Below are 27,749 nucleotides of genomic sequence, written 5' to 3'. Positions count from 1 at the left end.
TTCTTCCAGCAACATTTCAGAGAGTAGTCCAATCTGATCATTGTTCTTAACCTTACTTTTATACCTATAATTTGCCCAAATATATGGAATATGCTAGAAGCTTCTACAGGGCTGGGCTAAGGATTTTACTGCTATACATATGCATGGTCTTCAGTTAAAATACAGACATGCATACATAGAATGATGAGGACCCAAAGACAGCACTGGATTCATACTGTGAAATGTTTTATCCATGTACACAACTCAGTCTCTCCATGCTTCTTCCATTTCTCCTCTCCTTCTATTGCTGTTGTAAGAAAATGTATTTAACGTCACACATAGAAATGGATGTGGCTAGTGCGGGAAGCTCATGGTGTCTAAGGAGGACACTCCTCCTGATCCCTGCCCTAACTGAGCCTCCTCTGAGTTTGAGACAACAGGTCTGTATAAATTTTGGACCTCAGGAACCTGGGGTAAGAGTCTTTTTCCATAAGGCTGTGAATTTTCCCCTGGGCTTGGTCAAAACATGATGGTGATGGTTCTTGTAGGTTCCTTCTTGTCGCCTCTCGTGTCTGGAAGTCTATGTTTACCTAAGGAGAGAAAAACATGAAGAATATTCATGTGAGAGAAATCCTTTTCCTATTCCTTTCATTCAAATGTAGCGGTTTTGTCACATAGTTCAAAACAAGTACTTTCTTTTCAGCTGAAAAATGAATCTGGTATTAGGCTTGCTGACTTGTTGGTGGCAGTACAGAATATTGACTACTTGTATTACCAATTTAGGGTTTTTGTAAAAAATAGCCTGGGTATGAAAATAATTATTAATCACAGTTATTTCCTATCCTTCCCTTTCACCATGAAACTGTTAGTTGCCTGTGAGCCAGTCATTATCTCAAAATCTAATATACTTCACAGGGCTGTGTAGATGAAATGATAGGCAGAGAAGGTAAGCATATATCCTTGCATTTTTTTTTCAAACGTTCAGGATAAAAATATGATTTTAAAGACACTTTTAGTATGATGCAATCTATTCACAGATGAATGAGAGATCATCAGAGTGATAATGGCTTCTTCAGTTTTGACAGTCATACTGAGGACCCATAGGCATCCCCAATTCTACTAAGTTTGACTACCCAAGGGGGGCACCCTTTTTCCCAGACACATCCTGCCCAAATATCCATGCCTTGCATCTGCTAACCTCTCGCGGTGCTTGCACATCAATAAATTCTTCAAAAATCCGGTGGGCCTTGGCAGCTAGTTTGGTCGTTGATCGTATCTTCTTGAACTCCTCGCATGCCAGCCAGAACTCCAGGTTTTCTTCACTGAACTCTGTCTTCAGAAAGGCACGAAATGCAGCCACTCCATCTGGTAAGAATATTTTTTAAATGGTTTAGAAATGAAGGTGTCTGTTATTTTCTGTTGTGGCATGGCATTGCATAAATCAATGATTGGAGAGTAAAATAACAGAAATTAGCAACTCAGCATGATTCAGTCCACATTGCTAATAATTGGGAGTATGGGCATATCCACATCGTGCTTAAGCTGCTCCTGCCCTATGGTCCTGCCAACCTGACTCTAAATCAGCTTCGAAACAATCCTGCTTGGACTGAGATACTTTTAAAGCAATTTGCAAGATATTCAGTTCAGACAGCATTTCCTATTGGATGATTCTCCTGCTGCTGCATTCTGCTATCCTTCAGCTACAGGAAAGCAATAGCCAGTTGCTTTCCTCTCTGTGAGAAGATCTTCCTGGACATATATGGTAATAAATAAATAAATAAAATAACCACATAACTATACAGAGAAATGTATACACATAGGTAAACTGAATTTATGTATACCAATTTAACCATGAACACTGTAATAGCACAATGACTCTAGTCCTCTAAACAGAAGTTGCTGGTTCAAACCCTGGCAGAAATGTGTGTGGGATTTTTATTGCTGTTTTTCTTTCCCTGAGCTTCCTTCTTTTCCGTGTGTGTGTGTGTGTGTGTGTGTGCATTAATAAGTCCAGTGGTGTGCCATTTTGTCATTTTTCCTGTCACTTGAGATATGAGGATATCACCCTCAGCAACCTAATAGCCCAAATTATCTCTGGGTTATTTGTGAGCTGAGGTTGAAAACCCTATAGCTCAGGTGACTAGAAAAATGAAACTGTGCACCACTGGAAGTTTTTTTCAGGAAAACAATAACACACAGGAAAAGAAGAATAGTATTTTTTTTTTAAGTTTCTGACAGATTTCAAACCAGCAACTTTCCATTTACAAGACATGAATTATGGCCATTGCAGTATTACTGAATTCATGGTAAATGTAATTATATTACATTATATTATATTAGACATTAGACTGAGTCAGCAGAAGGGGTATTCCTGCTTCAGTGAAATAGCCAGTGCACTCTTGGTGTTAGCCAGCAACAAACTGAAGCATGCTGTCCAAAATGGTTCTCTGCCCAGTCTGGTGATAGAGAGATCAGGATAACCCTTAAGCCCATTATTTGCAAAAATAATTAAAAAAAGTATTATGGAAAAGCCAAGCATAATGTTTGGGCATTCTGGAGAGAGATAAACTTACTTGTGCTCTCTCTTTTCTGGAGATGGCCCACCATGAAGTACTCTGGGCCTCTTTTCTTGGGTGATAGACATTGGGAAGGGGAGTAGATCCTACTGACTCCCATTGCTTTCTATCTAAACCCACTGCAGGTTTAGCTGCTATAGCAGAACATGCATTTCCTTTCCAGCAATTTCTACTAATCCAGGAATAGGCCAGAACCCTTCCCATCATTGTTTTAACACTGGAACTTCAACATAGGCTAGGCAGTGTTTTCTGGAGGCATCTCCTGAAGGTGCCTGGTGAGGCCAACACCTACCAGTCAAAGAAATCCCACTAGCGAATCACTTCCTCTTTGTCAATAGAGAAAGTGAATGGCAACATCTGTTTAGCCAAATCTTCCATTCAGGCTGTAGCTAGAGAACTAAATCAGAAAAGGTATAATACAATAGAGATTGTGATTGAATGGAAGATTGCACCTGGATGACCTCTGAATCTGACTGGATATTTAGAAAGTATTTCTAATTTCCATTGTGTATGAAAACTAGCATCTTTATTTATCATTAAATTGACAAAAAAAGAGAAGTCTGCTGCTGGCTAGAGGTGGATAATGATAATGTCCTTACCTCTTTAGTGCTTGGTAACCACAATATTTTAAACAACAAAGAAAGGCCTTTAATAACAGTGTTTGCATTTCCTGTTCAGCAGGCTCTAAGAAAGTCTGTCTCTCAAAGTACTACAGTCACTGATTTTCTATTAAAGTAAATTAGTTGTGATTCAATCAAGTTCTCCCGGAGGTAGGAAACCTATATTTGGGCTGTACAACTGCAGGTTATAAGTGGGGCTTCTGCAAACAATAAAACATATTCACCCAGAAAACCAGCATGTCTGATTGTTGTTGTTATTACTGCTGGTAAGAAGAGGCGGTAAACCCTGTCATTCTTTATCTGAAATCACACGGCTGAAATTACATAGGTTTATCACTTCAGAAGCTGAGATTGGCTTGTCCGTTGTTCAGTGCACTGTGCCAGGCCAGCCAATGTGCTTAGCCAATGGTTCAGTGTGTTACATGAATCCAGGAAGTTTAGTTAGCCATAAGTCAGTTTTATTTATCATTTTATATATTCATTGCATTTATATCCCACCTTTTCTCTTTAAGTCCAAGATGGCCTACATGGAGTCTCCCCTCAATTTGTCCTGTAACAACAACTTTATGAGGTGGGTTGGGCTGAGAGAAAATAACTGGCTTAAGGTCATTGAGTGAGCTCTGTGATCAAATGGGAACTTGTCCCTCAGTCTTCCTGGTCAAAGTCCCAATACCTTAGCCACTACACTGGCTCTATTCGCGCAATATGCAAACACAGCCAGAAAGAATTAATCCTATGTCTTCTTGAAACATGTGGAATGAGTTACCTCCAGTAACAGAAACCACTTCAGGCATTTAGAAAACCAGTATGTTCTGGTTGGCTTAAGGAATATGTGTAGTAGATCTATTCTTTCATCTTACCCTCTACAATCACCAGAAGCTACTGGAGTAGAGACCCTCTTTTGTTAGTAAAGGCTTTTCATGGGAGTAATGACTCTAAAAAATCACTATCTAAATCACGTGGAGAGCTTTACAAATAGAAGAAGTTCTTCACTTTAAGCGGTCACCCCATCTACTCATGGAAAATGACGTGAAGGAGGTGGAGCTGGCATTCATCCCTGCTGTTCCTTAACACAATGAAACTTCAGAGGAAGGCAAAAGAACCCCTTATCTTCAATCTTCTTTGGGACATTGGCTGAATAAGATTGTTTTTTTCCTTCTTCCTTTAGAAGGCTCTTCTGTCTGATAATGAAGTTTAAGTGAAATGAATTATGAACACAAATAGCTTTTGGGCTTAGCTTTGCCTACTTCTAAATGTGATGTTATAATACATGTGAAATAATGATTGTTTTGCTAGGCTGAGGAACGTGGGAGGCATACTTAGCAAGTGCCAGATCAGTTCCCAAATCTCTGCAGGCTGGAATCTGTCAATACTCTGTAATTCTCTCACACATGGGAAGACAATTCAGTCTTATCTTCATTTTGTCACTAAACCCCTGCTCTCTATTGTTTGGAAATTCTAGGAGTATTTTGAAACATGGTTAGCAATATTTTACCTATAGAAGTATTAAGTACTGAATGTGGTGTTCTTCTGTAGAAACATGATCAAAGTTTTCTCCATGCTTTTTGTGCAGATCAAATCAATTCTTAGCTTAAGTACATGCTTCACTGACTGTTGAGAATCGCAAGTAGCTCATAGATACTTATATGTTTCTAATGTAAGACTCTGGCAATCACAGGAGAACAACATTCTGACTTTAGTAGGGAACCTAGCATCTTTAGTTTTTCTAATTGTCTTGGGATTTTTTAAAAAAAGAATAATTTGGGTGGGAGATAAATGTGATTTTGAAATCCTCTACCAAATTTAGAGGCAAACAAATGGTGTGGCAATGTCTATGAACTACTCTAAGAAAGGAGAAATTTTCCAATTATTTCTCAAGGGAATTATCTGCCATGACATATTGTTACTGAAAAATTCCCAATGGGAGCAATTCTGTCACGTCTGCCCTTGGGATTTAATTGAACTCTGGGAACCCTGTGAGGCTATAAGCTACTGGGGGGCGGGGAACGTATAAAGGGCATTCACACACAATCCTTTGCCACCTTTTCTCAACACTCCTGAAAATTTTTCTAAAGTTTTCTTCTCCTTTGAGATAATTTCTATTATATGTCTGTGTGTGTGTGTTTGTATGTGTGTGTGTGTATATATACAGTATATGTATATATTTCATCAAACAGATTTTAAAGAAAAGAACAGAATTTGTTTGCCCAGCATTAATAATAACTAATGCTATAATAATTAATAATTACAATTACAACATTTTCTCATAATGTGTTCATGTATTGTCCTTTTCTTTTCTTTCTGATGCTCTGCTTTCCAACATCCTTACATACTTTGGGGTTTCTGAAATAGAACGCTTGCCAGAGGACGTGAGGAGTTGAGCAGAGACTGAAAAAAAGGGAATGCTTTCCCATGATGGGCAGACTGAGAAAAACCTCTTTGCTCCAGAAGGCAGCCTGGAGAAGTCAGAGGGCAAGATCAGCAGCTGGAGGTAGGAGATCCAATGCAGACTTCTGGCTGACTTCCTGCCCTCAGTGTGTTCTGGGATTATATAAAGAAAACATCTTAAGAAAAGGGAGCCTGACTCTTGGGAACTTGCTTCATTATTTCCTTTTTTCTCTCGGCTTCACAGCCTTCTCTTTTTTCTATTCCTCATCTTCTCACTCCTGGGTTTTGTTCCTGCTCAGACTGCATATTTTGCATATATGCCTTCATCCAGCGGAAGGAGGATACTGTAGGACAGATTTTCATTAATGCAAACAAGAGCTCATTATCACACCCTCCTCTTCTCCCTCCTACACTGGTCTCTAATAATCCAAAATGTGTAATTGTCACTGTGCTGAGGTTCCCTAACGTGCAAGAAGCCATCAGTGACCTATGAATGCATGTGAGGAGTGAAGGATACTTTATAGAGTGATGTGGATCGTGTCGTCTGTTCTGTATTATTAGATACAAACAAGAAACAGAGGAGGATGAGATGAGTGGGTTTGGGTGGTGGCTATATCTTTTCTCCAATGCTGGGCCAAAATAGTCAGCCCTGTGATTTTTGTAAACCTCAGGGGGCAACAGTGACTTAAAACCTTGGATTAACCTTTGGGCTGATAATAAAATCTCAGGTATGCTGAAATTAGCAGAAATAGGATGTAGCCAGGTTCACATACAGTCTCTCTCTCTTTCCAGCCCCCGCAAAAAGGGGGATTTGCCACCCTTTCAAACTACTATATGGTTTGGCTGCTCCAGCCAGCGTCTGAGGAACGGATGTCCATAGGAATGTAGCATTGCTCCCAAGAGTTTTTTCTCTGTCCCTGGAATGTGGTTCCAGCAGCCAAAGCTCTACTTGAAGTTCCAAAAAATGTTAGTTGACATTTTAAAAAGGAGCGAAATAGCCACCACGTATTTAATGTAAGACAACAACTCTTGACACTTGTCCACTGTGGTGGAGAAAATAAATCTAAGAAACAAAATGGAGGTTGCACCCTTTTTCTTCCCTGTCTTTTGGACATCCTCAGGGCCAAATCCAGCTCCTCTCTTTGCCTAATCCTATCAGACCCAAACTGACCCTCCCTGCCCCCAGACAAAGCCCCCTCAATTCCATCTAAAGCAAAAAATAGAAGCCTTGCTCACCAGCTTACAGTACAGCCCAAGGCAGCCCTCACAAGGGAATTGCAACATAGAACCCCCCCGAGTTCCATCCTCAGTCAGGGATACTCTCCTGTTGACCTCAACATTCCATCTCCTTCAGCATGAACTTCTGCAGCTCTGCTGCCCTCCTGAAAGGGCCATTTTGCCTAGCAATAGAAATAACCCCAGGTACAGGACAAGGACCTCCCTAGCTTCCCCACGCTGGCCAGCAAATCAGATCCCTAGGATTTCCTGCCTTGTAGCCTTCAATGTCTGTAAAAATCTTTGCTTTCCCATTTGCTTTCTTGTAAGGGAAGCACCCAATGATTGTTGCAATAAACATGGTTCCTTACTGTTGTGATCTGTACATCTGAATTTTCCACAACAACTCTGATACAATTAGATTATACACTTCATCCCAGTCCCCCATGCACTGAGGATAATTTTGCAGCTGTGAGCCTTTTCTATACCCAAAGGATTTAGAACCCTGGAATTGTGTATGAATGAAATATGAGAGTGGATCAGTCACCTTGTTGCCCCCACTCCCATATACAGGAAGCTTATTTCTTTTTCTAGGGAATGCTAAGGGCACTCCAATTCAGCCTTTACACCCCATGTCTTGTCCTTTCAAGTCCTTTTCTTCTCAGCTATTGGAGCTAAGCTAAAAGAAATGTATTTGAGGCTGCAGACAAAGGAGGACTTGGCTTCTCATTCCTACCCCCCTGTTTTGATTTAAAAATTAAGTTCCCCCTTTATCTGCAAAAGGGGCAAGGCAATTGATTTTTTTAATGGGTAATTTGGCCCTTTATCTACACTTAGAAACTGAAAATTCAAATATGACTTGGCATCATGAACCAACCAGTTATTTAAAACAAAAACAACCCAGATCCTGAGACTGGTATTTGACACTATCCTTTTTAGAGTATTTCTTTTTTTTTTTTTAATCTTGGCAACCACATACAAAAGTTATAAAAATCCCGGCTTCAGAAGAACTGGAGGGATAATAGGAATTTCCAATGTTGCAAAGTTGAGCAGGAAGGATGAGGGAATGGGAAATCTTCCTGCAGCAAGCCCAGACAATTACAATCAGGATTTTTTTCAATGTCAGTAAGTTGTCATCAAGCCGTGGATTTGAGGACAAAATCATCCTGCTAGAACCTGGATAAACATGTCTAACCCTTGAAGATATGTAGTGTGAGCTATGTTGCTATTTTGTGCCTATCCCAGCATCTTATCCAAAGAAATCTTCATTTGCTTAGCCAAATATACTCTCATCAATGGCACAAGGAAAACAAGTTTGTTCTGTCTCTCTGCCATTTCAGGGTCTCATCTCTTCCTCTCTTGGAGCAATTTCCTTTCTACTTTCCTCCCACTTTTGAGATTTAACATCTAAAATAAGAGACGTCACCCTCAATGATATGACCACAGGGAAGATAACAACTTACAGCAAAGAATACACTCACTGTGACAAATTCATCTTGATCTCTGAAATAGCAGATGATAATGAGTGTATATGAAACAGTCTTTATTAGTCAACCGCTGGAGAGAGAGCTATATTATTATTTCAAACCTAATAATCTTTGCTCATGCTATGGTAAGCAGAGAGGAGCTTCAAGTTCCACATCAGCAATTTTCTCTGGAATGCTATTCTTTGCGCATTCACATTTTACAGAATACCCAGACGATAAGTATTCTTAGATTTTTTGTGCTGTTCTCCCATTTTTTCCCAGATTTTTGGGGAGTAATAAAACATAACTGTAGCATTAACTTACTTAACGTGTAGTGTGGCACAAAACTTTTGAGGCTTTTAGGGATCTGTGACCTGTAATTAAAATTGTTCTATTTATGAGTATAGCCCATTTCCTATTGAGCACAGGTAGACAATAAGTACAGAACAGCTAATTATGTGTCAGTGTAGTCACCAGGAAACAAGCTTGACTTTATCATTTAAAAAAAAGATATTAATAGCTCCAACATCTATTTCTGTTCCCAGGTAGAAAGCGGGCTTTGTTACTGATTTCCATTCACCATTACTGTTTCTTCATGTAATTGTTTACAGCAAAATAGTATTCCTTTATAAAAAAAAGAAGAAAAGAGGAAATCGGTAATCCAGCTTCCTGTAGGAACAGAAATTGTCATTGTCAAAAAATTCAGAAATGCTCTCCATTAATTGGAGCAAATTTATCAATAATCTCCACCTGTGCTCAACAGGAAACAATAAGGAGGCTGAACTTGTAAGTAAGAGTTTTTTAATTAACATAACTTGGGAACCTTTACTGAGTGTGATCTACATATGAGTAAATGTTATAGCAAGATGTTGTCTAAGGGAAAACCATTGCTGAATTATATAGTACTGTATATGTGACAGCTGGTTTGGTACAGTGGTTAAGGCGCCAGGCTAGAAACCAGGAGACTGTGAGTTCTAGTTCCACCTAGCATGAAGCCAGCTGGTGATTTTACACCAGTCATCTCTCTCAGCCTTAGGAGGACAAAGGAAATGGCAAATCATTTCTAATAATGTTGCCAAGAAAACTGAATGGACTGACTCAAAGGCACACACAAAAAAGTTCATGTATGAAAACTTTGTTTATTCCATTTCCAGCTAATTGAGGAAAAACTGAGGCATTATTAAAAGGAGCTGGAAGGGAAATAACCCAATGTTGTTTTCCTGAACTGTCTTGGCAGTTTATCAAGACATCAAATGGTAAAGATGTAATATTTGAAATGTAGTCCCAGTGAGTTGTTTCTACTTAGAGGAAGTCTGAAGTTGCAGTTTTCATAATAAAAATACTAGCATGGGAAACGCTGGTACAGCTCTCAGTTTTGTCTGACCCCTTGTGTTCAGGAAGGATGTCTGTCTTTAACGTGTAGGCACTAATTTTTCAACTGACTTTTTGGAATGCCAACCTTTACCAAACAGGTACAAAAGTATTCCAGAGCTTGGTAAAATCACAAGAAACTGTCTCTCACAGCAGTTTTTCCCTCCTAAGTTCCAGACTGAGCCATATTTTAAATTTAACAGGACCATTTTTATTCAATTCAACCAAATGGGATGTATATATTTACAGATTTTATCTATAGTTAGAAAGAAAAGATATAAAAGGGCTCAGGACTTTGCCTGTCCATGTGTTTCTTCAAGAGCAGGATGACTCTCCAAAAACTTAACAAGATCAATTGTGGTGTTGAGAGACACGCCAGCAAAAGGAAGATCAAGTTTGAAGATTGGGCCAGATCAGGTTGGGAGCTGCGGAGAGAAGAGATCCAGAAAAAAAATCTGCTAATGTGTCCCTATGGGAGAAGCAGTTGGGCAGTTGCTCAAAATGTCACCCACTTCTCCACTCTAAGCTGTACTTGCTCCTCCTCCCTGGTCATGTGACCTAGAGCACAGCTATTTTAGGGAGGTTGAAATAATTGCAGGAGTCATATTTTATATTCTTTAAGGTATTTTTCTAGAACTTGATCTGGAAGAGGTCACTACACCTTTGTACTTTGTACTTAACTTTAGATGAGGACACTTCCAATCCAATCTGCTGCTTTAATATGTGTTATATTCATTTTTACCCTGAATTATGGCCAAAGTAATATCTTTTTTAATGGTGAATTCCATGATTTATTAGAAAAACTCTATATGGAACCAAGGAAAATTATACTTGACCATAATGGTTTAGAGACAATACAAAAATATTGCTCCAGTTGGAGTTTTAAACCATGGAAACAAATGCCACTTTACAGAGCATAAATATTTATAAGATTTCATAAAGCCAGTTAATTTTGGCAGTATTATGGCAGTACATGGATCAAACCAACTGGAAAGGAAGTATAAAACATTGTTGCATTTTCTATTTCCAGGTAAGAAAAAGGCAGGATCAATTTAAAGGGAAATTAGTTCATTTTTTGCTGAAGATTTCTGTACCTGATCTATTTGAAACATTTTTGGTTCTTAACATTGGTCCCTAGAAGAAAGCTGCCTCATCTTGGTTTCAAGAAAAGAGTAGGCCCACTGCTAGAAGAGGATGGTAGGATAAAAAGAGCAACAGAGAGAGAGAGAGCAGAGTTCCTCACCCCTTACTTTGCTTCAGTCTTTTTCCCAAATGACATGTTCAAGTGGACTTAAGCAAAACAAAAGGAGGGAGAGACATCCAAGGTAAGTAAAGAGATGGTTAGGGAGCTTGCACATGTCATCTGTGATCTTTGAGAAAACATGGAGGACAGGTGTAGTGTCAGAAGACTGGAGAAAGGCAAGCCAAAAGCTTGGCTATTTTCCCAGGCCTTGGGGCAGAATAGTGGTTGAGGCCCTGTAGGTTGTTTTATTGTTATTTAGAGTGTGTACTCTGGGCACTTATGACCTGACTCTTTTTAAAATTGTTCTTACTTTTTTAATGTAAGCTGCCTGGAATCATCTGAAATCAGGTGACCTCTAAAATGAATGAGTGAATCAATCAATCAATCAATCAATCAATGTTGTTCCTATCCAAGTAACTACAGTCTAATCATTTTGACATTGATACCTGGCAATGATCTGGAACAAATTATTAAGCAGTCAGTTTGTGAGTATTTAGAAAAGAATGCACTGCTTGGCAGGAGGCAGCTTGGTTTTATGAAGAATTAGTCATCCCAAATCATCCCAATTTTCCTTTTGATAAAATGACCAACTTAATTGACCATGGGAATGTGGTGGACATAGTGTACCTTGGTTTCAGCAAGGTATTGAATGAAATATCCCATAAGACTCTACTACCGAAGATGACAAAATATGGGCTTGATTATGGTACCATTCGATGGATACAGAACTGGTTGCACAATCATACCCAGTGAATATACTATACATCAGTGAATGGAAGGAAGTGTGGAGTGGTCTATGACAGGTCTGTGTTTTTCAACAAAATATTTATAAATGACTTGAATGAGGATATGGTTATCAAGCTCACAAATGACCTCAAGGTGATGAAGATGACAGCAAACAGAGAGGAAAGGAACAAGATTCAGGCAGGTCTTGACAAGCTAAAACCCTGGGCAAAAACCAGTAAGATGTCCCCAATAGGGACAAATGCAGAGTCCTTCATTTGGGTAGGAAAAATCAAAGACTGATGTATAGGATGGGGGGAACCATGCTGAGTCACAATACATGTGAAAAAGTTCTGAGTGTCTTGGTATATCACAAGCTGAACATGAGCCAATGCTGTGATGCAGCTGCAAAAAAATCCTTAATGCACTCCTAAGCCTTATCAACAGAAGTACCATGTCAGGATCAAGAGAAATCATTATTGATTTCTGTTCTATGTTGGTCAGACCACATTCAGAAAATTGTGTCCAGTTCTGGGCACCATATTTTAGGAAGGACATTGACAAACATGACCAGAGGAGAACAAGCAAGATGATAAGGGGGCTGAAAGAAAAAAACTTATGAAGAACTATTGGTGTTGGGTATGTTTAGTCTGGAGAAAAGAAGACTGTGGAGAGGTATAATAGCTACCTTCAAAATACCTGAAGAGATATCATGTGGAAGGTGGGGCAGAATTTTTCAGAGTTGTTTCAGAAGACAGAATGAAAACAATGGGTTTAAAGGGTAAATAAATGTATTTTGGTTGGACATCAGGAAACATTTCTTAATGGAAATAGTTGTTCAATAATGGAACAGACTGCTTTGGGAAGTAATGTATTTTCCTTTGCTGGAACTGTTTAAACAAAGGCTGGAAAGTCATCTGTTGGGGATGCTGTAATAGTGGATTACTCGGGCAAGGGGTTGGACTAGATGATCTGTACAATCATTTCCATTGCATAGTTTATAGTTCTACTGCTTTTAAAATTACTTTTAAGAGCTACTTCTCAAAAACTTTGGAGACATTTGCTGCAATGCAATTTTCATTTTGTGCTGTAATTGTGATACTTTCACAGGCATTTGCTGCTATGATATCATCAGTAATAGGTAGTAACTCCCTCCATGGTTTTTTTTTAATGTTTGAGGGATAGTTTATGCTTTGTAATCCTCTAAGGGTGATTGCTTCCCAACAGTTCAATCTCGTGTGAGGATGCCCAGGTAAAATAAAGGAGGGAGTCAATAATAAGACACTGACTATAAACTGAATCAGAAGATTGGTCCTCTAGTTCAGTTGTTATCAGCTCAAATAGAGGTTCTCGGAAGTGAGTTCTCCCAGTCTGATCACATGAGATCCTTTAAATCTGACGAGGCTTCCTCCACTTCTGCAGTGATGCCCCTCTTTTCAAAAAATTAAACAGTACTTCTGGATGGGCATTCCTTCCAGCCAACTCTCCTCCATTTTCCAGTTACACAGAAGCTGATGTTCTGAACTGTCTCTGGGCATGATAATGGGCTTGGTAAAAGTGAATAAACTGGGACTTGATCAAAAGAAATTATTGATGCTCCTACACAGGAGACCTGCAGTCTTTGAAATTATTTAACCTGTTGGAATCAGGTGTGCATCTGAGGATACATCTGAACTCACTTTACGAGTGTGCATTCAGATGGCAGCTGCACCCAGCACAGGCTGGTAATCCAGCTGCCTCCATACCCAATAAACTCAGTACTGGCAATAATGACACATGCCTTAGTTACAGATCTCAATATAATAACACATGCCTTAGTCACAACTAAATGAGATTAATTCAGCATGTTCTTGTTGAGAGTAAGGATGACCTTGACAGACCTTGGCACCTGTTGCATAAGCAAAAGGTGCTAAAGCACTTTTTAAGTCCAAAATGTCCAGATAACATTTGGAGGTGGCTCCTCAGACAGACAGCTCCCTAATTCACAGAAGTATAAGCAGGAGGGGGAGGTGCAGCGCAATGAGACTTGCAAGATTGATGTCAGCCCCACTAGGTAGACCAGACCATGAAATCAACTCCACAGGTATGCTAAAACTACTAATAACAGAATCTTGCAAGTCTCATTGTGCTGCACCTCATCCTACTTCTTCTGTGAATTAGGGAGGTGTCTGTGTGAGTTGCTTTCAAATGTTTTCTGACTAATTTAATATACTTTGTAGGATTATATGATTTAGTAAAATTGTCATGTTTTAAATACATGACCTGATCACTTTTCCTACAGAAAAATCCTGTTCTGTGCTTTTTGTATATGTACTGACAAAGTATATTTATCTATCATTTATTATTTAAATCATTGACATACCATTACTCCCCTGCCCCACAAAATTAGTCAAAGCAATTTATAAGATCTAAAAAGCATAAAAACTATAATCAATCATTAGCACAATTTTCAACAAGCTTAAAGCAGCAATAAAAATAAAGCAAACAGCTGATTAGTAACATTAAGATAGATAAACAGACAGACAGAGTCAGTGTTGACTCCTGGTGATTGCCTAGACAAGTCTCTGCAGTCTTCTTGGCAATATTTCAGAAGTGTTTTGCCATTGCTTCCTTCCTAGAGCTGAGAGAGAGTGACTGGCCCAAGGTCACCCAGCTGGCTTCGTGCCTAAGGCAGGACTAGAATTCACAGTCTCCCAGTTTCTAGCTTGATGCCTTAACCACTACACCAAACTGGCTCTCAACATTAAGCAAGGGCAGAGTCAAATATTTCTTTAAAAGAAATAAGTTAACAATATAACTACAGTTAGCTAAAATGTGTGGCAGGTTCAGAAAAATTATAGCCATGTATATATCTAGTATCAGCAGTAACCTTGGTATCAACAGAAATATGTGAGTGTGCCATAATAATATTTTTATGACTACCACTGGGATAATAGATTGGTTATAAATGACAGGAAGCAAGTTGATTATATGGCTTCAGAGATTCAAATAAAATTATAAGAAAATTGCAGATTGTAGGTTTTTCTTGCCAAACGTAAATTATATTGTGCACCAACTGAAATAAGGAGCATTTCGTACTAAACAATGGCGTGGGAGGAAATCTGCAGCCTACCTTAGAGATCTGAATGCCCAATTTCCATTCATTTTAATTAACTTATTAGATACCTTTGAAAAATCCCAAAGCTCATCATTAAGTCTAGAATATAAAGAGGGAACAAGACTCATGATGTGAGGGAACAGTCCTCTCTAGCCAATAATTAGAACACATGGGGCTACTGTTGAAAAATGGCATCTGTCTTTTTTAGGTCTCCAATATTATTTTCAGCAAAAATTGTTGCATGCCATGCCATTGTGCTGTAAACTCTCTCAATGCTTGACAACTACATTCAGGAGGAAGAAGGGTTGATAAAAGCTCCTAAGGGGGTTTATTTATTATGTGTTACCAAATAAGAGGGTGACATCTCAAAGAGATTTGCAGTATACATAATGGGTTGGGTCCAGACTTTCACTATTTCTACAATGCCACTGCTTCCACTCTCATATCCTTTAAATACAGCTGGAAATCAACATGTTTTGCTGATTCAGAAATACTGAGAACAAAGAGAAAGCTGCCACAGGAGAGGTGAGGATGGAGTTTCCTCCAGTGCAGAAATGGCCCATGTTCCAACTGTGCCAAGCTCCATTGTTCCTGGCTTCAAAATGAGTCCTCTTCCAAAACAGCTAGCCAGAAATCAGCCAGCTCAGCTGCCAAAGAAAGATGAATCTGATCCGGGAGTGGCAAAAGAAGGAGGACCATCCTGATATAGTGACAAAAGTGCTGGTTTAGACTGGGGACACCCAGGTCCGAGTGCACCTTCATCCATGGGAGCTCACTGGATAACTTTGGGTCAATCACTCTTTCTCTCAGTGCAACCTGTCCCATAGGGTTGCTGTGGTGAGGATAAAATGAAGGGAGGCCTCCATGGAAGCCATCGAGAGCAGGTATATGTTGGAAATACATTATATAAAGGGACTCAGGTTACTGCCTGTTCATCTATCTATATGTCTGGGTATCAGCAGGATAACTCTCCAAAAACTCAAAAGAACAGGACTAAATGTGATGTTGGTGGAGATGCCAACAAGAGGAAGATGAAGTTTGAAAATGGGCCAGATCAGGTTGGGAGTTGCAAAGAGAAGAAATCCAGAAAAAAATCTCCCAGCGAGAAAGGCAGTGACTCAAAATGTCCCCTCAAAATGCAGATAACACATGATATATAAATACGGTTGGTTGCCCTATCTCTCATCTTTTCATTCCTGACTTGGGATTTCTATTGCTGTATTATAGCTGCAATGGCTCTAAACTGGGGCAAAACAATCACTGTGGCTGATAGGAGTTGGAGTCCAGAAATAGCTGGAAGAAAATTGGCCACCTCTGCTTTAAAAATGAATATCTAAAATACATTTTTTTACTTAAGAATAATAGCAACTGAAGCTGAAGAAAAATCACACTTATTTCCTTCTGGATATAAATTTACACAGTGGACTTGTCACAATCAATTTAAAACTCACCCATGTAAAGACAATCCCCATGGTATCCAATCCAGCAAAGGTTTTAAGAGAACCGAATCCCTCTCCCGCCACATGTACAATTACCCAATAATTCTTATCAATAAACTACAGACACATTTTTAAGCACGAGGGCATATAATTCATTGCAAAAGAAAGGCTTTTCTACTCACATTTATGAGTCAGGAGGACATCAAAAGAGTCTGCCCACCTGGTAGCTTCTTCTGTGGATAATCTTCTGTGGGAAAAAAAGGACAGTCAAGAGCTACAACTGTTGGCAAAAAGGTGCCAAAAATAATATATTAAAATTTTATAAATCTGATGTGTCCATATTCTGTATCTGAAATAACTTGGATAATTAATAACTTACTCTTCTGTATCAGGAATGGGCAGAAGATAAACACACAATTGAGCCACAAAAGTTCTAGACTCCCAGTTGTTGAGCAACAAGAGGCCCTGCCATGCCCACCTTTCTATAAATTATGTTGCTCAGACAAAGAAACTGGGAGGAGAGGAACCAGGAGTGGATTTCTTGGTGAAATAATTTTGATCTCAGTTCTGAATAAATTCTTGAACTAAACATGGTTTGTTAGGCCATTTCTCCATTAGAGACTTTTAGTGTCTTTGTAGGATCAAGTGTCTTGTTGAAAACAGTATACAGTAAGTCATGCTTGCTGTGGTCAGAGAAGGCAGTCTCGAAATATTACTTTTATCCTAGCTCACGAAATTACTAAAGATTAATCTTCTTAATTAATACTACATTCCTGAAGTAAATCTCACCATTGTTATTTTGGCACAACAATGGTTGCAGGACTCTAGAAGATCCTATAGGTTGTTAGTGGGGAAATGGCCTTAGAAGCATTCAGTCTATAATAGTAAGGATACATCACTTCCATATTATTTCAATTGGGTTTAGGTTGAACACCTTCAAGTTCTTGTAAAAAGGTAATTCTGCAACAATGAAATTGCCCATCTTTGTTCTACATTATCTCTTATATAGGAGTTGAAGCTTGTTGAATTCCAAAAGAGATTGATGAAGGAGAAAGAGACAGGATACTGATATCTCAGGCTAGAATTTTACTGATCAGGGATCCAAATTCTGTTCTCCAAAGCCTCCTATGTTCATCTACTCTAGTTGTTAGTTTGTTCTAAGACATCAGTAGCTGTGATATAGGAGATTGAGGCTAAATTCTTCCAACTTTTATTTAAAATAATAGAAATGGGGAACTCATTTCAGGGCCTCAAAATTAGGGGAAATTATTTCCCCAATAATTGCCTGTTTAAATACTTCCCCCCAAAAAAGATGCATTTCCTTTGGGTAAAAACTTACAGGAATCATGTAAGTACTTTAAAGACCTCCCCCAACCCCACTTGTATAGGGAAGTACTACCTTTAAAATATGTTAATTATGAAAACAGCATGTAAAAAAGGGTTAAGTCTCTTCCCAGATCATATCAGAGGTAGATACGAGTGGCTGTAGTGATGGTGATGATGATGACGACAACAACAGCAATAACAGGAGGTCCTAAAGATGGATTTCCTTTGTCACATCATGTGTGTCCCCTTATAATTGCCATTAAACTCTTGCTTTCCATACCATTCTCCCCTTGTGGATGTCTGGGGGGGAACAATGATGACACATGCATTATGACATCATTATGCAAATGACAACTTAGATACTCCTATTGATGCAAGTACTTAATTGTAGCATTTTCATGATAGCACCACTACAGACATCTCAACATTCTGACACTATTTATTCCCTTTCCTCCTCCTTGCCAGTGATTGCATTTCTCTGTCTCTTGGTAAATTCCTTCACCTTTCCAACTGTCTTGTTGAAAATAGTATACAGTAAGTCATGCTTGCTGTGGTCAGAGAAGGCAGTATCTAAATATTACTTTTATCCTAGCTCACAAAATTACTAAAGATTAATCTTCTTAAGTGTTCCTGCTCTGTATGTCTCCTGAAAATGGTCAATCAGTAGGTCACTGACAAAAAGGGAAAAAGGGAACCTACACTGAAAACAAAGGGAGAGTACCCCACCACCACCACTTACTTCAATGCCCGGGTTGGTTTGTCTGGAAGGATGGCTGTGAAGTCGCTGCATGAGTCTGATTTGTGAGACAGGCAACCTAGGCGAGTCCTCATCCCTCTGTTTCTGCAGTCAGTCATACACGATAGGGGAGCAAATGGGAGAGAAGGAGAAGGGATGACAATTAACACTAGTGCATGAAAACACAAGAAGAATCTGTGCTTCATCAGACATTGGTTCCATTTATCCTGGTATTCTCTGCCAAACACTGGCTAGCAGATGCTTCCTAAAAGCCTGCAAGAAGGGCAAGAAAGTCCTTCCATATTGTTTGATTACTTGCAAGTGGTTGAGTCTGTAACAATCAGCATCTTCACCTACATCAGCCCCACAGAAACTTAGGATCTTCAGAAACCTCCATTCTGTGATACCTTGAGCTCCAAGGCTGATATGTTTCACATACACTTTATAAATTCATGTATATGTTGGCTTTCACTTTAAGCCATTCCTAATACTTGTCTCTTGTATTTTAAGTTATTGTTTTTATACTATTTCTATTATTCTTTAAAACAGCTTATTTTCTATTTGACCTTTTTTATGGTATATTTTTATAACTACTTTAAATCTCTGTGGCATTGTTACAGTAGAGTAAGAGATAGAGAGATAAATACACATATATACCTTTAATAAATAAACCAACCAAACAACCAGAAATTCCACTTAACTACTAGCTTTCTTAACCAAACCCTTTTGAAAGGCACCACCTCTTGTTTCCTGGCAACGAATTCCATACATTAGTCACTGAGAGAAAGTCTTTTATTTTGTCTCTTCTAATTTATTTTACTGCCAATCAATTTCACTGAGATATAATGTCGCAGGGATGGGCTAAAAACTTCTCTTAAAAACAATTTTAGGAAGATGGCCTTAAAGTAGGAAGATATATATGGTACCTTCCTTCCCTCCTGAGACTCAGGGGGGAATATATGAAGAGCCAACCCAAGCACCAACCGGACCTGCTCAGGTTCAGTAAGCTGGCTATACTATATAGCTTTGACTGTGTCCTCTCATTCTGTTTATAAAACTGATGTATCACTCATTAGAGGCACTGCAAAGCCTTCAACGGTTAAGAGATAGGATACTGAGGAACCAACTGTAAAGAGGAGAATTATAGGGATTCCTATGTGCTGATGAGAGCAGAAAGTCCCTTCTTACTGTAGGATCTCTCTCCACTTTTCTAATACTTCAGCTGGTCCATAGAAAAGGCCAAAGTCTTGCTCTTAGCTGCTTCTTGGAGTAGATCTAATGGACCTGAACTGTAGGAAGGTACATTTCAGCAGAATGACAGGAACACTTCTTAAAGTACAAGTATTTGATAATAGGATTTGACAACTGAATAAAGTATAGACTCTTCAAGCAGAAGCCAGGCACCGTCTGTTGGGAACGGTCTACTTCTGGTTATCTCTCAGACTTCTTGACCTAAAAAGACCCCTTCAAGCTTCTATCACTTTTTTCTAAGAAATAACTTGAGGAATAGGGGAAGTCAAGTCTACCTGGAAATCATACATGTGCATGTGTGTCTGCATTGTACATGCATGTATACACCTCTCTCTACTGTTGCATGCAGAAAACAGAATACCAATACTATTACTTCCAATTGAGTTTTTCTTAATGGAAGCCCTGAAGGAGAGGGAAGGGAAATGTGCCTTGTACTGCACACTGTAAAGGATGCAAAGCATTAAATAAACTGGATACAGGAAAAGCAATTGCTGCATATCCTGATATTTAAAAAAAGGTGTATGGCTTTTTATTAGCCTAGTGCTACTGAAATTCTATTGTCCAGGCAAGCCCTACCAATATCATGAGGATTCAAACTTTTGTTTTTAAACACCAACATGGGAGGGGAAGTGTTTTATCTGGCATCTTTAAAATCTAAAACAGAAGTTATATTTCAGCCTGGCATTATGAGGCCTGCAAAATGCTAGTAATCATGGACAATGGATCCAAAACAGCTAGCTTATGGAAGCCAAGAGGTTTACATAACCATGACTAAAAAAATCATGATTTAAAAATAAGGTCATAATACTGTCAGACTGAATGTATGTCCCTCCATAATCCTCAAGAGCTGCAGATAAATGCTTGAAAGAATATGTTATAGCTCAGTAGAAAAGACCACAACATAGAGACATACTTTGTATCTCTATTTTAAGTAAGTTATAACTAATTAAAATCTATGTTCTTTTAAATTCCCAAGACTTTAATATGACTTTCTTACATCTGGAAGATCACCCTTGAGGCATATGGAGCTCAAAAATCTCTGCAATCCAAATCAGTTTTTCATTTTCAACCCCACCTCCCTCACTTCTAGTACAACCTGGGGGAAATAGCTCTAAGTGATCCCATATAGCAAGATAAGGTAGAAAAATTTGAATTTTCCTTTCCATGTTCCCCTTTCATTCAACAGAAATAGTCAAACCATGCCCACCATGCTTTACAGCAAAATGGGCATGATGTGAATATTTATTGCATTTTCACTGGGGTTGAAAGTCAGGGTAATAGATTTCCTGTTTCAATGAATGTGACCCAGCAACAGTTCAAGCACAGAAGGAAAGTAAGAAGTGGCCATATGGTTTGGTTCCACTTCTCTCATAAACCCCCCCAGCTCTTTGCCTTCACAATAGTTGGCTAAATCAAACTTGGCAAGCAAATGCAAATTGGGGGGAGGGGTGATCTCCATTTGTCTCCATGAAACTGAATGTCAAGATAGACTGGTTAAAGAAGCATAAATCTACGCGGCTGATCCCTTCTTTTGTGCTCTAGTGGGTATGGGTTGTTTGAACAGGGAACACAATGCAGGGGAACCCAGAGGGGATTTAAACCTCCCCGCCACCAGAGACTTCCTTCCTCAAATCTTCCTCCCCTCATAGACTGATATAAAAATATATAAGGGGGGAAAAAACCTTCTAGAGCTCTGATACAGATCTAGAGCTGTATCAGGGATAGGGAAACTATGACAACGAATCACTGGCCAAATGAGCTAATTGTTTGGTTAGCTATCATGGTTCAATCATATATGGATGAGCCTCGCTTCTCAGACCTTGTCCTGGATTCCTCCCCACTGTGCTGGACAAAGAAGGGGAAGGTCACACATTTTTCTAGGAAACTAACCTTTTTTTGAACTCACATACATTTTTCAACAGTCCTCTCAAAAGGCCTTGAAAACTATAGCCCAACACTGTGCCAGGTCTGAAAAGTCCCAGATCTCTACAGAAATTTAGCTCCTTCTCTTGACTCCTCAACCTCAAAGGATCTTTTTCTGTTAACTTCATTCTGAAACAGCCTACAAGAGCTTTTATCACTGCACAGTTAAATATAAAATGACATTTCTCAATGCCATATGGGAAGCTTTTGCAGAAAGCTTTGGCACTGTCTCTGAGATAATTTCACTGTGCCCACATCTCCCTTCTGTTATAAGCATTCTTGGCTACTTTCTATTTATTGAATATTTTAATGTAATTTTAGAGCAAATCTAAATGTTGCTGAATAAACTAATTATCTGGCTGGAGCCATACAGCCCGCTCCATAGCATTTAGCTCCTTCAAAACAATAGAAGCAGCTTTAGCATTCTTTCCAGCACTTGTACCTATATTTTATCAAGTAAGATTTTAGTACTGGCAGCCAAATGTATGTACAGAACAATCAGATCCTGTTTTTTAACTGAAGAATTTCAAAATGGTAACTATTTCTTCTCCAATCATGAAAGCTGTTTTTTTAGGGTTGTTATCCAGTCTGAAAATGATTTAGCTGGCCTTCCATCCAATAATATTCATTCAACAGTTAAAATTCATTCAATAGGTGGGCACTCTTGTTGTAATACTGAAAAGTTATAAGATGATTTAAAAATTGAAAGAAAAGCTGTCACATACCACATCAATTCCATATCACCCAAATGGCTTCAAAAGACAGAAACAAGTGAATGCAGCATCAGTTAAAATCCATTTTCATCAATGAAAATTGGAGCCTTAGTCTACCCAAGCATTAGCTTTTAAGTATTCAGCTCTTATTCATGCATTGTCTGCAGGTAGATGACAAGTCTGTTCTTTTCTTGCTGGCAAAAAGTATCCTTCAAACTAATACAAGCATTTGCGTAATTGCACACCAAGTAACAAATAACAGAATCAGAAGAACCATTCCAAACACGTTATATTATATTTACCAGCCAAAGGGATAGGTAAGTTCTAATTCTGTTGTCACCACAGTGTGATCTGTTCACTTAGCAAAAAACCAGATAATGTGTCAATTAATTTATTAATTGATTATATGCATATCTTTTCTTTAATAAGCTCATCCACCCCCAATTTCTCAAAGAGTTCTTAAAGAACTCTTTGAGGTAGGCTAATCTGAATGAATGAATCAGGTTTTGAACCTGAGCGTCCTGACTCCTACTTTGGTATAATGGCCCAAATAGGGTGTACCCTTTATACAAAGAACTGCATAATGCCCTAATCTAAACAGGTCATCAAAGAACAAGATTCCACTAAAGCCCATCTCTTAAGCCAGCAGTTTAGGAAGAAAATGCTACATGCCTGTTATGGAAAAGTACCTAGTACAGACTTATTCAAAACTTTGGGTTGCGCTGAATTTGATGCTTTCAATATAAAGTTCTCCACCCACCACCTTTGTAGGTAAATACTGGGAAAAACTCACAATCACTCAGTTAAAGCATATGACATGTATTACTGCAATGCTGATTAAATTCCTTTGGGGTGAGAGCAAGGAACTGAAGGAGGCAATGATAATATATAGAGATATGCAGCAAAGCATGTGGGGAACCTCGTTTTGGATGGTGATAATATCCAAGACAGGGAAACAGGATATCAAAATGTGTGGAATGGAAAGGGAAAAGAACAGTTGGGAGAAGGAGAGAGTGTTCCAGTGAGCCTACTATTTATTTTTTTATTTTTTATTTTTTATCCTGCCTTTATTATTTTTATAAATCACTCAAGGCGGCGAACATACCTAATACTATGCTCCATTCCAAAACCAAATGAGAGTTGGGCTGGTCCTACTTGAAAAGTTCATTGTATGTAGTGAAATAGCACATCACATAGACATCCAAGCTCAAATCTGTCTTCTTGATATGCTAATATTCCATTATATTTACAGAAACCATTCTTCTACCTGTTGCTTTTGTTATCCCAGCCTATGAGAGCTTTCCTTTATCATTTTACTTTTTTTTTTCTTTCTGTAGGGGAGCAGGTTAAAGTTGGAGAAAAAAAATGGAAAAACATTGGAGTTAACCTTTGGAAGTCAACCTTTGGAGCATCATGTAAAATTCCACAAATGTGGAATTTCAAGTGACCAGGTGAAAATTGGCTAATTATGAAAATATTTCAGATAGGTGTTTTTTCTTAACTATTATAGCTGTGTCAACAGCAATTTTACCACATTGTTTTCATACTGATTGACTTGTAAGGATGGCCATCAATATAGTTTCCAGAATTCAAAACACCAGGGGAGAAAGACTAATGTTGCTTTTGATTATTTAAAACAATGATCCTCAGCCAGTGGTACACATTCCACAGGTGGAATTCAGTAGTAGTCAAGGTGGGACACAAGTAAGTTATCAAGACTTGAATTAAGTCTTAAAAATTTATTGTGAGTGATAAATACAGCAAATACAACAGTACAAAATGGGGTGTTTTTATCTTGGTAAGACACAAAGTCTTTGAGTGGTTGCTGGAATTTTAGATACAAAATGTTGACAATTATTGGTTTAAAATCAGTAACACAATTGCAAAGGAAGCTAACAGTTCTTAACTCAGTAAATATTATTTTCCATTGGAAGCAACCACTTCCAATGGAAAAGAATTCATTGTACTTGTTCACAGGATTGCTCCCAGCAGAAGATGCTATTTTTACTATTCTTCTTCATCACTAAGTTTAAGCGAAAAGAGACCATTAGATAGGTCACAAAAGAGTAAAGCCATTGAACTGAAGAGGAAGTATCAACTAAGGGTCAAACTGATTTAAAGAGGGCAAGCTATTGTTCCTTTATGTCAAAGCTGCGGGTCCTCTAAAGATGCTAAGGAAAAGCTGGCATTGAAACTGATCTGTCAATGAAATAATGGGGGAGGGGGGCTGCATGTGGCTTTAAAACATTTCTACCTCTTAAATTATTTCAAATATTCACATGTACATACACTGTAGATTTTTCAAGCAAGGAGCAAAGCTGAGCTGTATAAAGACAACAGGAGGACAACAAGGCAATATATTGGGTGGGAATGTTGACAAAGTCATTTGTCAAAGGGCATTAAGAGTAAAGGAAATGTAATTACTGAAAAAATAACCTGGAAGCAAACTGATGAGAGTCACAGTAGTAGCTAATAACAGAGGGTGCAATTACTGTATGTGTTATCTTTGCAAATTCAGATTTCCAACCCTGTGCTGGCAAAAGAAAGAACGATAGAGGCCTCACTTCCCATTATTATTCTCTGTCTTGCAAATATCCTTATTGTTTTGAAGCTCATTTGTCTTCAGCTGGTCCTGAAGCTGAAATAACCTTCCCTGGCAGAGGAAGGAGGAGCTTCAGTGGGGCATTTGCAGAGCTAAATAGACAGGTGGGAAGAGCTTAACACCTGTTTAATTTCCCCTTCAAGTCTCTCCTCAAGGTCCTGTTCTAGTGCAATCTAGTCTACTTCAGGTTTCTGAATGCAACTGAGGATAAATCATCCCACCCAACCTGGGTGATCTGGTATGTGGATATCATCCCGCCCACATTCTCTGCAATGGCAATTATGGCTAGAGAATTCCACACATCCAGTCTGGGGGAGGCTGGGCTAAATACTGACTGGTTTTGTTCTGAAGATCCACCTCCATCCCTCCCTTTAGTTTTCATCCAGTAGGGCCAACCCAAGATATTTTGTGGACTGAGGCAAGGGAGGATAGCTCCTCCTTCCTGTTCTTTGTTCAAAATGCAACTGGTTTGGCAATTGAATCTTACTTTAACATTGGCATCCTCTACTACATCTAAGAACAGTTTAGCAAGCATAGGGTAAACTGCAAAGCACGCCCAGTTCTAGGTTCAACACTGCCATGTCACTCCCTGCCTCTCAGGCAGCATTTACTACTTCAGATGGCCATCTCACTCTGCCTAATGGGACAGTTGGCCCCCTGATACAAGAGGCCTCATGGTAACAACTTGCTCTTTCCTAAGAGGATAAAGAGAAGTAGAAGGAGGTGGAGTCATCAATCAGATGTACATGCAGTCCCATTTACATTTTATGGCAGTGCATAATCCTTGGCATCAAGTCGTATCTATCCAAATTGTTTATGCAATTTTAAAGTGCAGAACTCTTGTTTTCCTTTGTGTGTGCTCAGAAATAATATCTTTGGTTTGTTAAAAACAAAAAATAAGAATTGAGTTCATGTTGCAGGCTGGAATGAAAGACAGGCTCTGAAAAAATTGAACAGCATTGCAGTCATTTTTTTAAAAGGTAAATGAATAGTATCTCTCAAGCACAGTCCCTTATCTGTAGCTGAGGGCTAGTAATAAAGAAGGAAGATACAGAGACAAATTAAGATAAAGGAAATCCCTGGCTTAAATCTCACCTTGGGCTCAAAACCACTAGCAACTTTAGACAAGCTATGCTTCCTGTAGACTTGCATCAACAATACGGGCAGCTATTATTGGCCTATCTTAAGGGATAGCTTGTTGAGGTTTATTGATAGAACACATGTGAAGTGCTTTAAGATGCCACAGAGTTATTATTGATGAGTTGTTGTGAATGGAACAATACATTGTCCTGTCAGTTGTATCCAATTTATAATGGATGCAGTTACTCTGTATTTTTAGCATCTCTCTGCTAGAATGATTGCACAATCTGCCTCCCTTGCTGCTCTAAGAGGAAAACAAAGGAGACAAAAAAGATGGGCAGCACAGAGGTAATGAGATGGTTTTCAAGGCATTCAAAATTCTAAAGTGGGCTCCCAGTGGTTAATTCCAACAACCATTAAATATCTGATTACATTAAAATACACACATGCACACACAGAAGCTCTTTCCATCTAAACTAATAGAGCAGCGCATTACAGGCCAGCAAATGCATTTCTTTAAATCCCCATCCCAACTCTCTGGCTTATGCTATATTTTAGCTGAAATAAATCCCTGCAATTTCTGAAGTCCCTTTGAAATCCTCATTAACACAATCTCAGCTCCCCACCTTCCCCCTTTGGAGTATCTAATGCTGCTTCCTGGATTCCACTGTCAGTCGGTGAGAAAAGCTGGCTTCACTCCTCTGCCTTGTCTCCATATGTGCTCCAATGCCTGACCAAGAATTTAACCTTCCCTGTCATGCTGGTTTTGGAGGTGGAAGGGATGGAGGGGGGAGAGACCACATCTTTCTTCTCTCTGCAGTATCAGCTTGCAAACATTTCAAACTTTTGCTGAGGTGTCATTTGGTCTCATTTCACGAAGTGGGGGTGGGGGTAGCTCTTCTGATGCTTCATACCATCCATATTAACTTCCATTCATCTCTCTCTCTGCTAAACCATGCCCTATTTGCTAGGGTACAGGTGAATACTCTCTAGGTTTTGTATTATTTTCCCCCTCTTTGTGTGTGTGTGTGTGTGTGTGTGTGTTTCTCTCTCTCCAGCTCCTCCTGGATTCCAGAAGGATTTTAATCTATTTCTGATTTCTCAGGTACTGCAGGAGTATGCTAAAACCTGGAAGAAATCTCCTTTGACTCCATCTAGCTCATCCCATCACCGTTTATAAAACAACGCAAAGGACAAGGGAAGAGGGCACTTCAACTTTGCATGGAGATGGCCAGGGTGGTCCCACCCCTCTGACCTGTCCTTTCCTCCCCAGAAGCGTTTGCTTTGTAATACATAGCACAGGTGCAGAGAGAACCTGTGCTATATAGGCTTCTAGGTACAGATTTTGAGGACAGAGGAATGAAGAGAGGAGTGCGAGGTTGCCGGTATTGTGGCATTTAAAAGGACCAAGTTGTTAACATATAGTCACCTACATCCTTATATTCAGTGGGGATTACTCTGTACAAAAAGAAGCATGAAGAATACAAGGATATGCCAAAAATTGCTACTGAAAAAAAATAAGAGAAGGATAGGACAGGCCTCCAAAGGCCGATACACAGGGAGAGCAAACAATTCAATAGGGATCAGCATCTCAGACAGACAAACAGATAGATGACGAGAGAGAGGAGGAAAAGATACTCACTGCCTTTGACCTGTCCTCGTGCTCCGGAGATCTGTGCCAAGCGTGTGATCAGACAGGCTCTAGGAAGAGAATAGAGCAATCTCTTAAGCAGGGGCAAAAGCCACAGAGAGAGACAGACACACCTCCCGGTCTCCCCCTCCCAGTATTCCTCCTGAGCAATAGCTCAGCTGAAAGCTCTGATCATCCCGTCTGCATATCACACCCACTAAACCCTAAAGCAGTCTAACTGAGCAGGCTTGAGGTCCGGCACTGCAGAGCCAGCTCACATTTTCCTGGGTGGGATTTGAAAAGTGTCCACCTGATCAGAGCTTTTGGAAGCATCTTCTTTCATCTTGCTCTTTCTCGTTCACCTGATGGCA

General features: G+C 39.2%; 1 protein-coding gene across 1 annotated transcript; it reads right to left on the bottom strand.

Moving 5' to 3' along the window:
• Positions 1 to 27,749, bottom strand: RGS8 (regulator of G protein signaling 8). Its single transcript, XM_063298446.1, has 6 exons — positions 27,689 to 27,749; positions 27,391 to 27,449; positions 18,183 to 18,284; positions 16,300 to 16,364; positions 1,178 to 1,344; positions 1 to 569 (listed from the first exon to the last, which is right to left on the bottom strand). Exons 1-6 carry the CDS (start codon positions 27,719 to 27,721, stop codon positions 387 to 389), a joined length of 609 nt encoding a protein of 202 aa, XP_063154516.1. The 5' UTR covers positions 27,722 to 27,749; the 3' UTR covers positions 1 to 386.

The sequence above is a fragment of the Candoia aspera genome, chromosome 3, assembly GCF_035149785.1.
Source record: "Candoia aspera isolate rCanAsp1 chromosome 3, rCanAsp1.hap2, whole genome shotgun sequence".
In the NCBI taxonomy this organism is placed as follows: Eukaryota; Metazoa; Chordata; class Lepidosauria; order Squamata; family Boidae; genus Candoia; species Candoia aspera.
The sequence above is the reverse complement of the archived record's forward strand: the minus strand, read 5'-3'. Positions and strand labels throughout refer to the sequence as shown.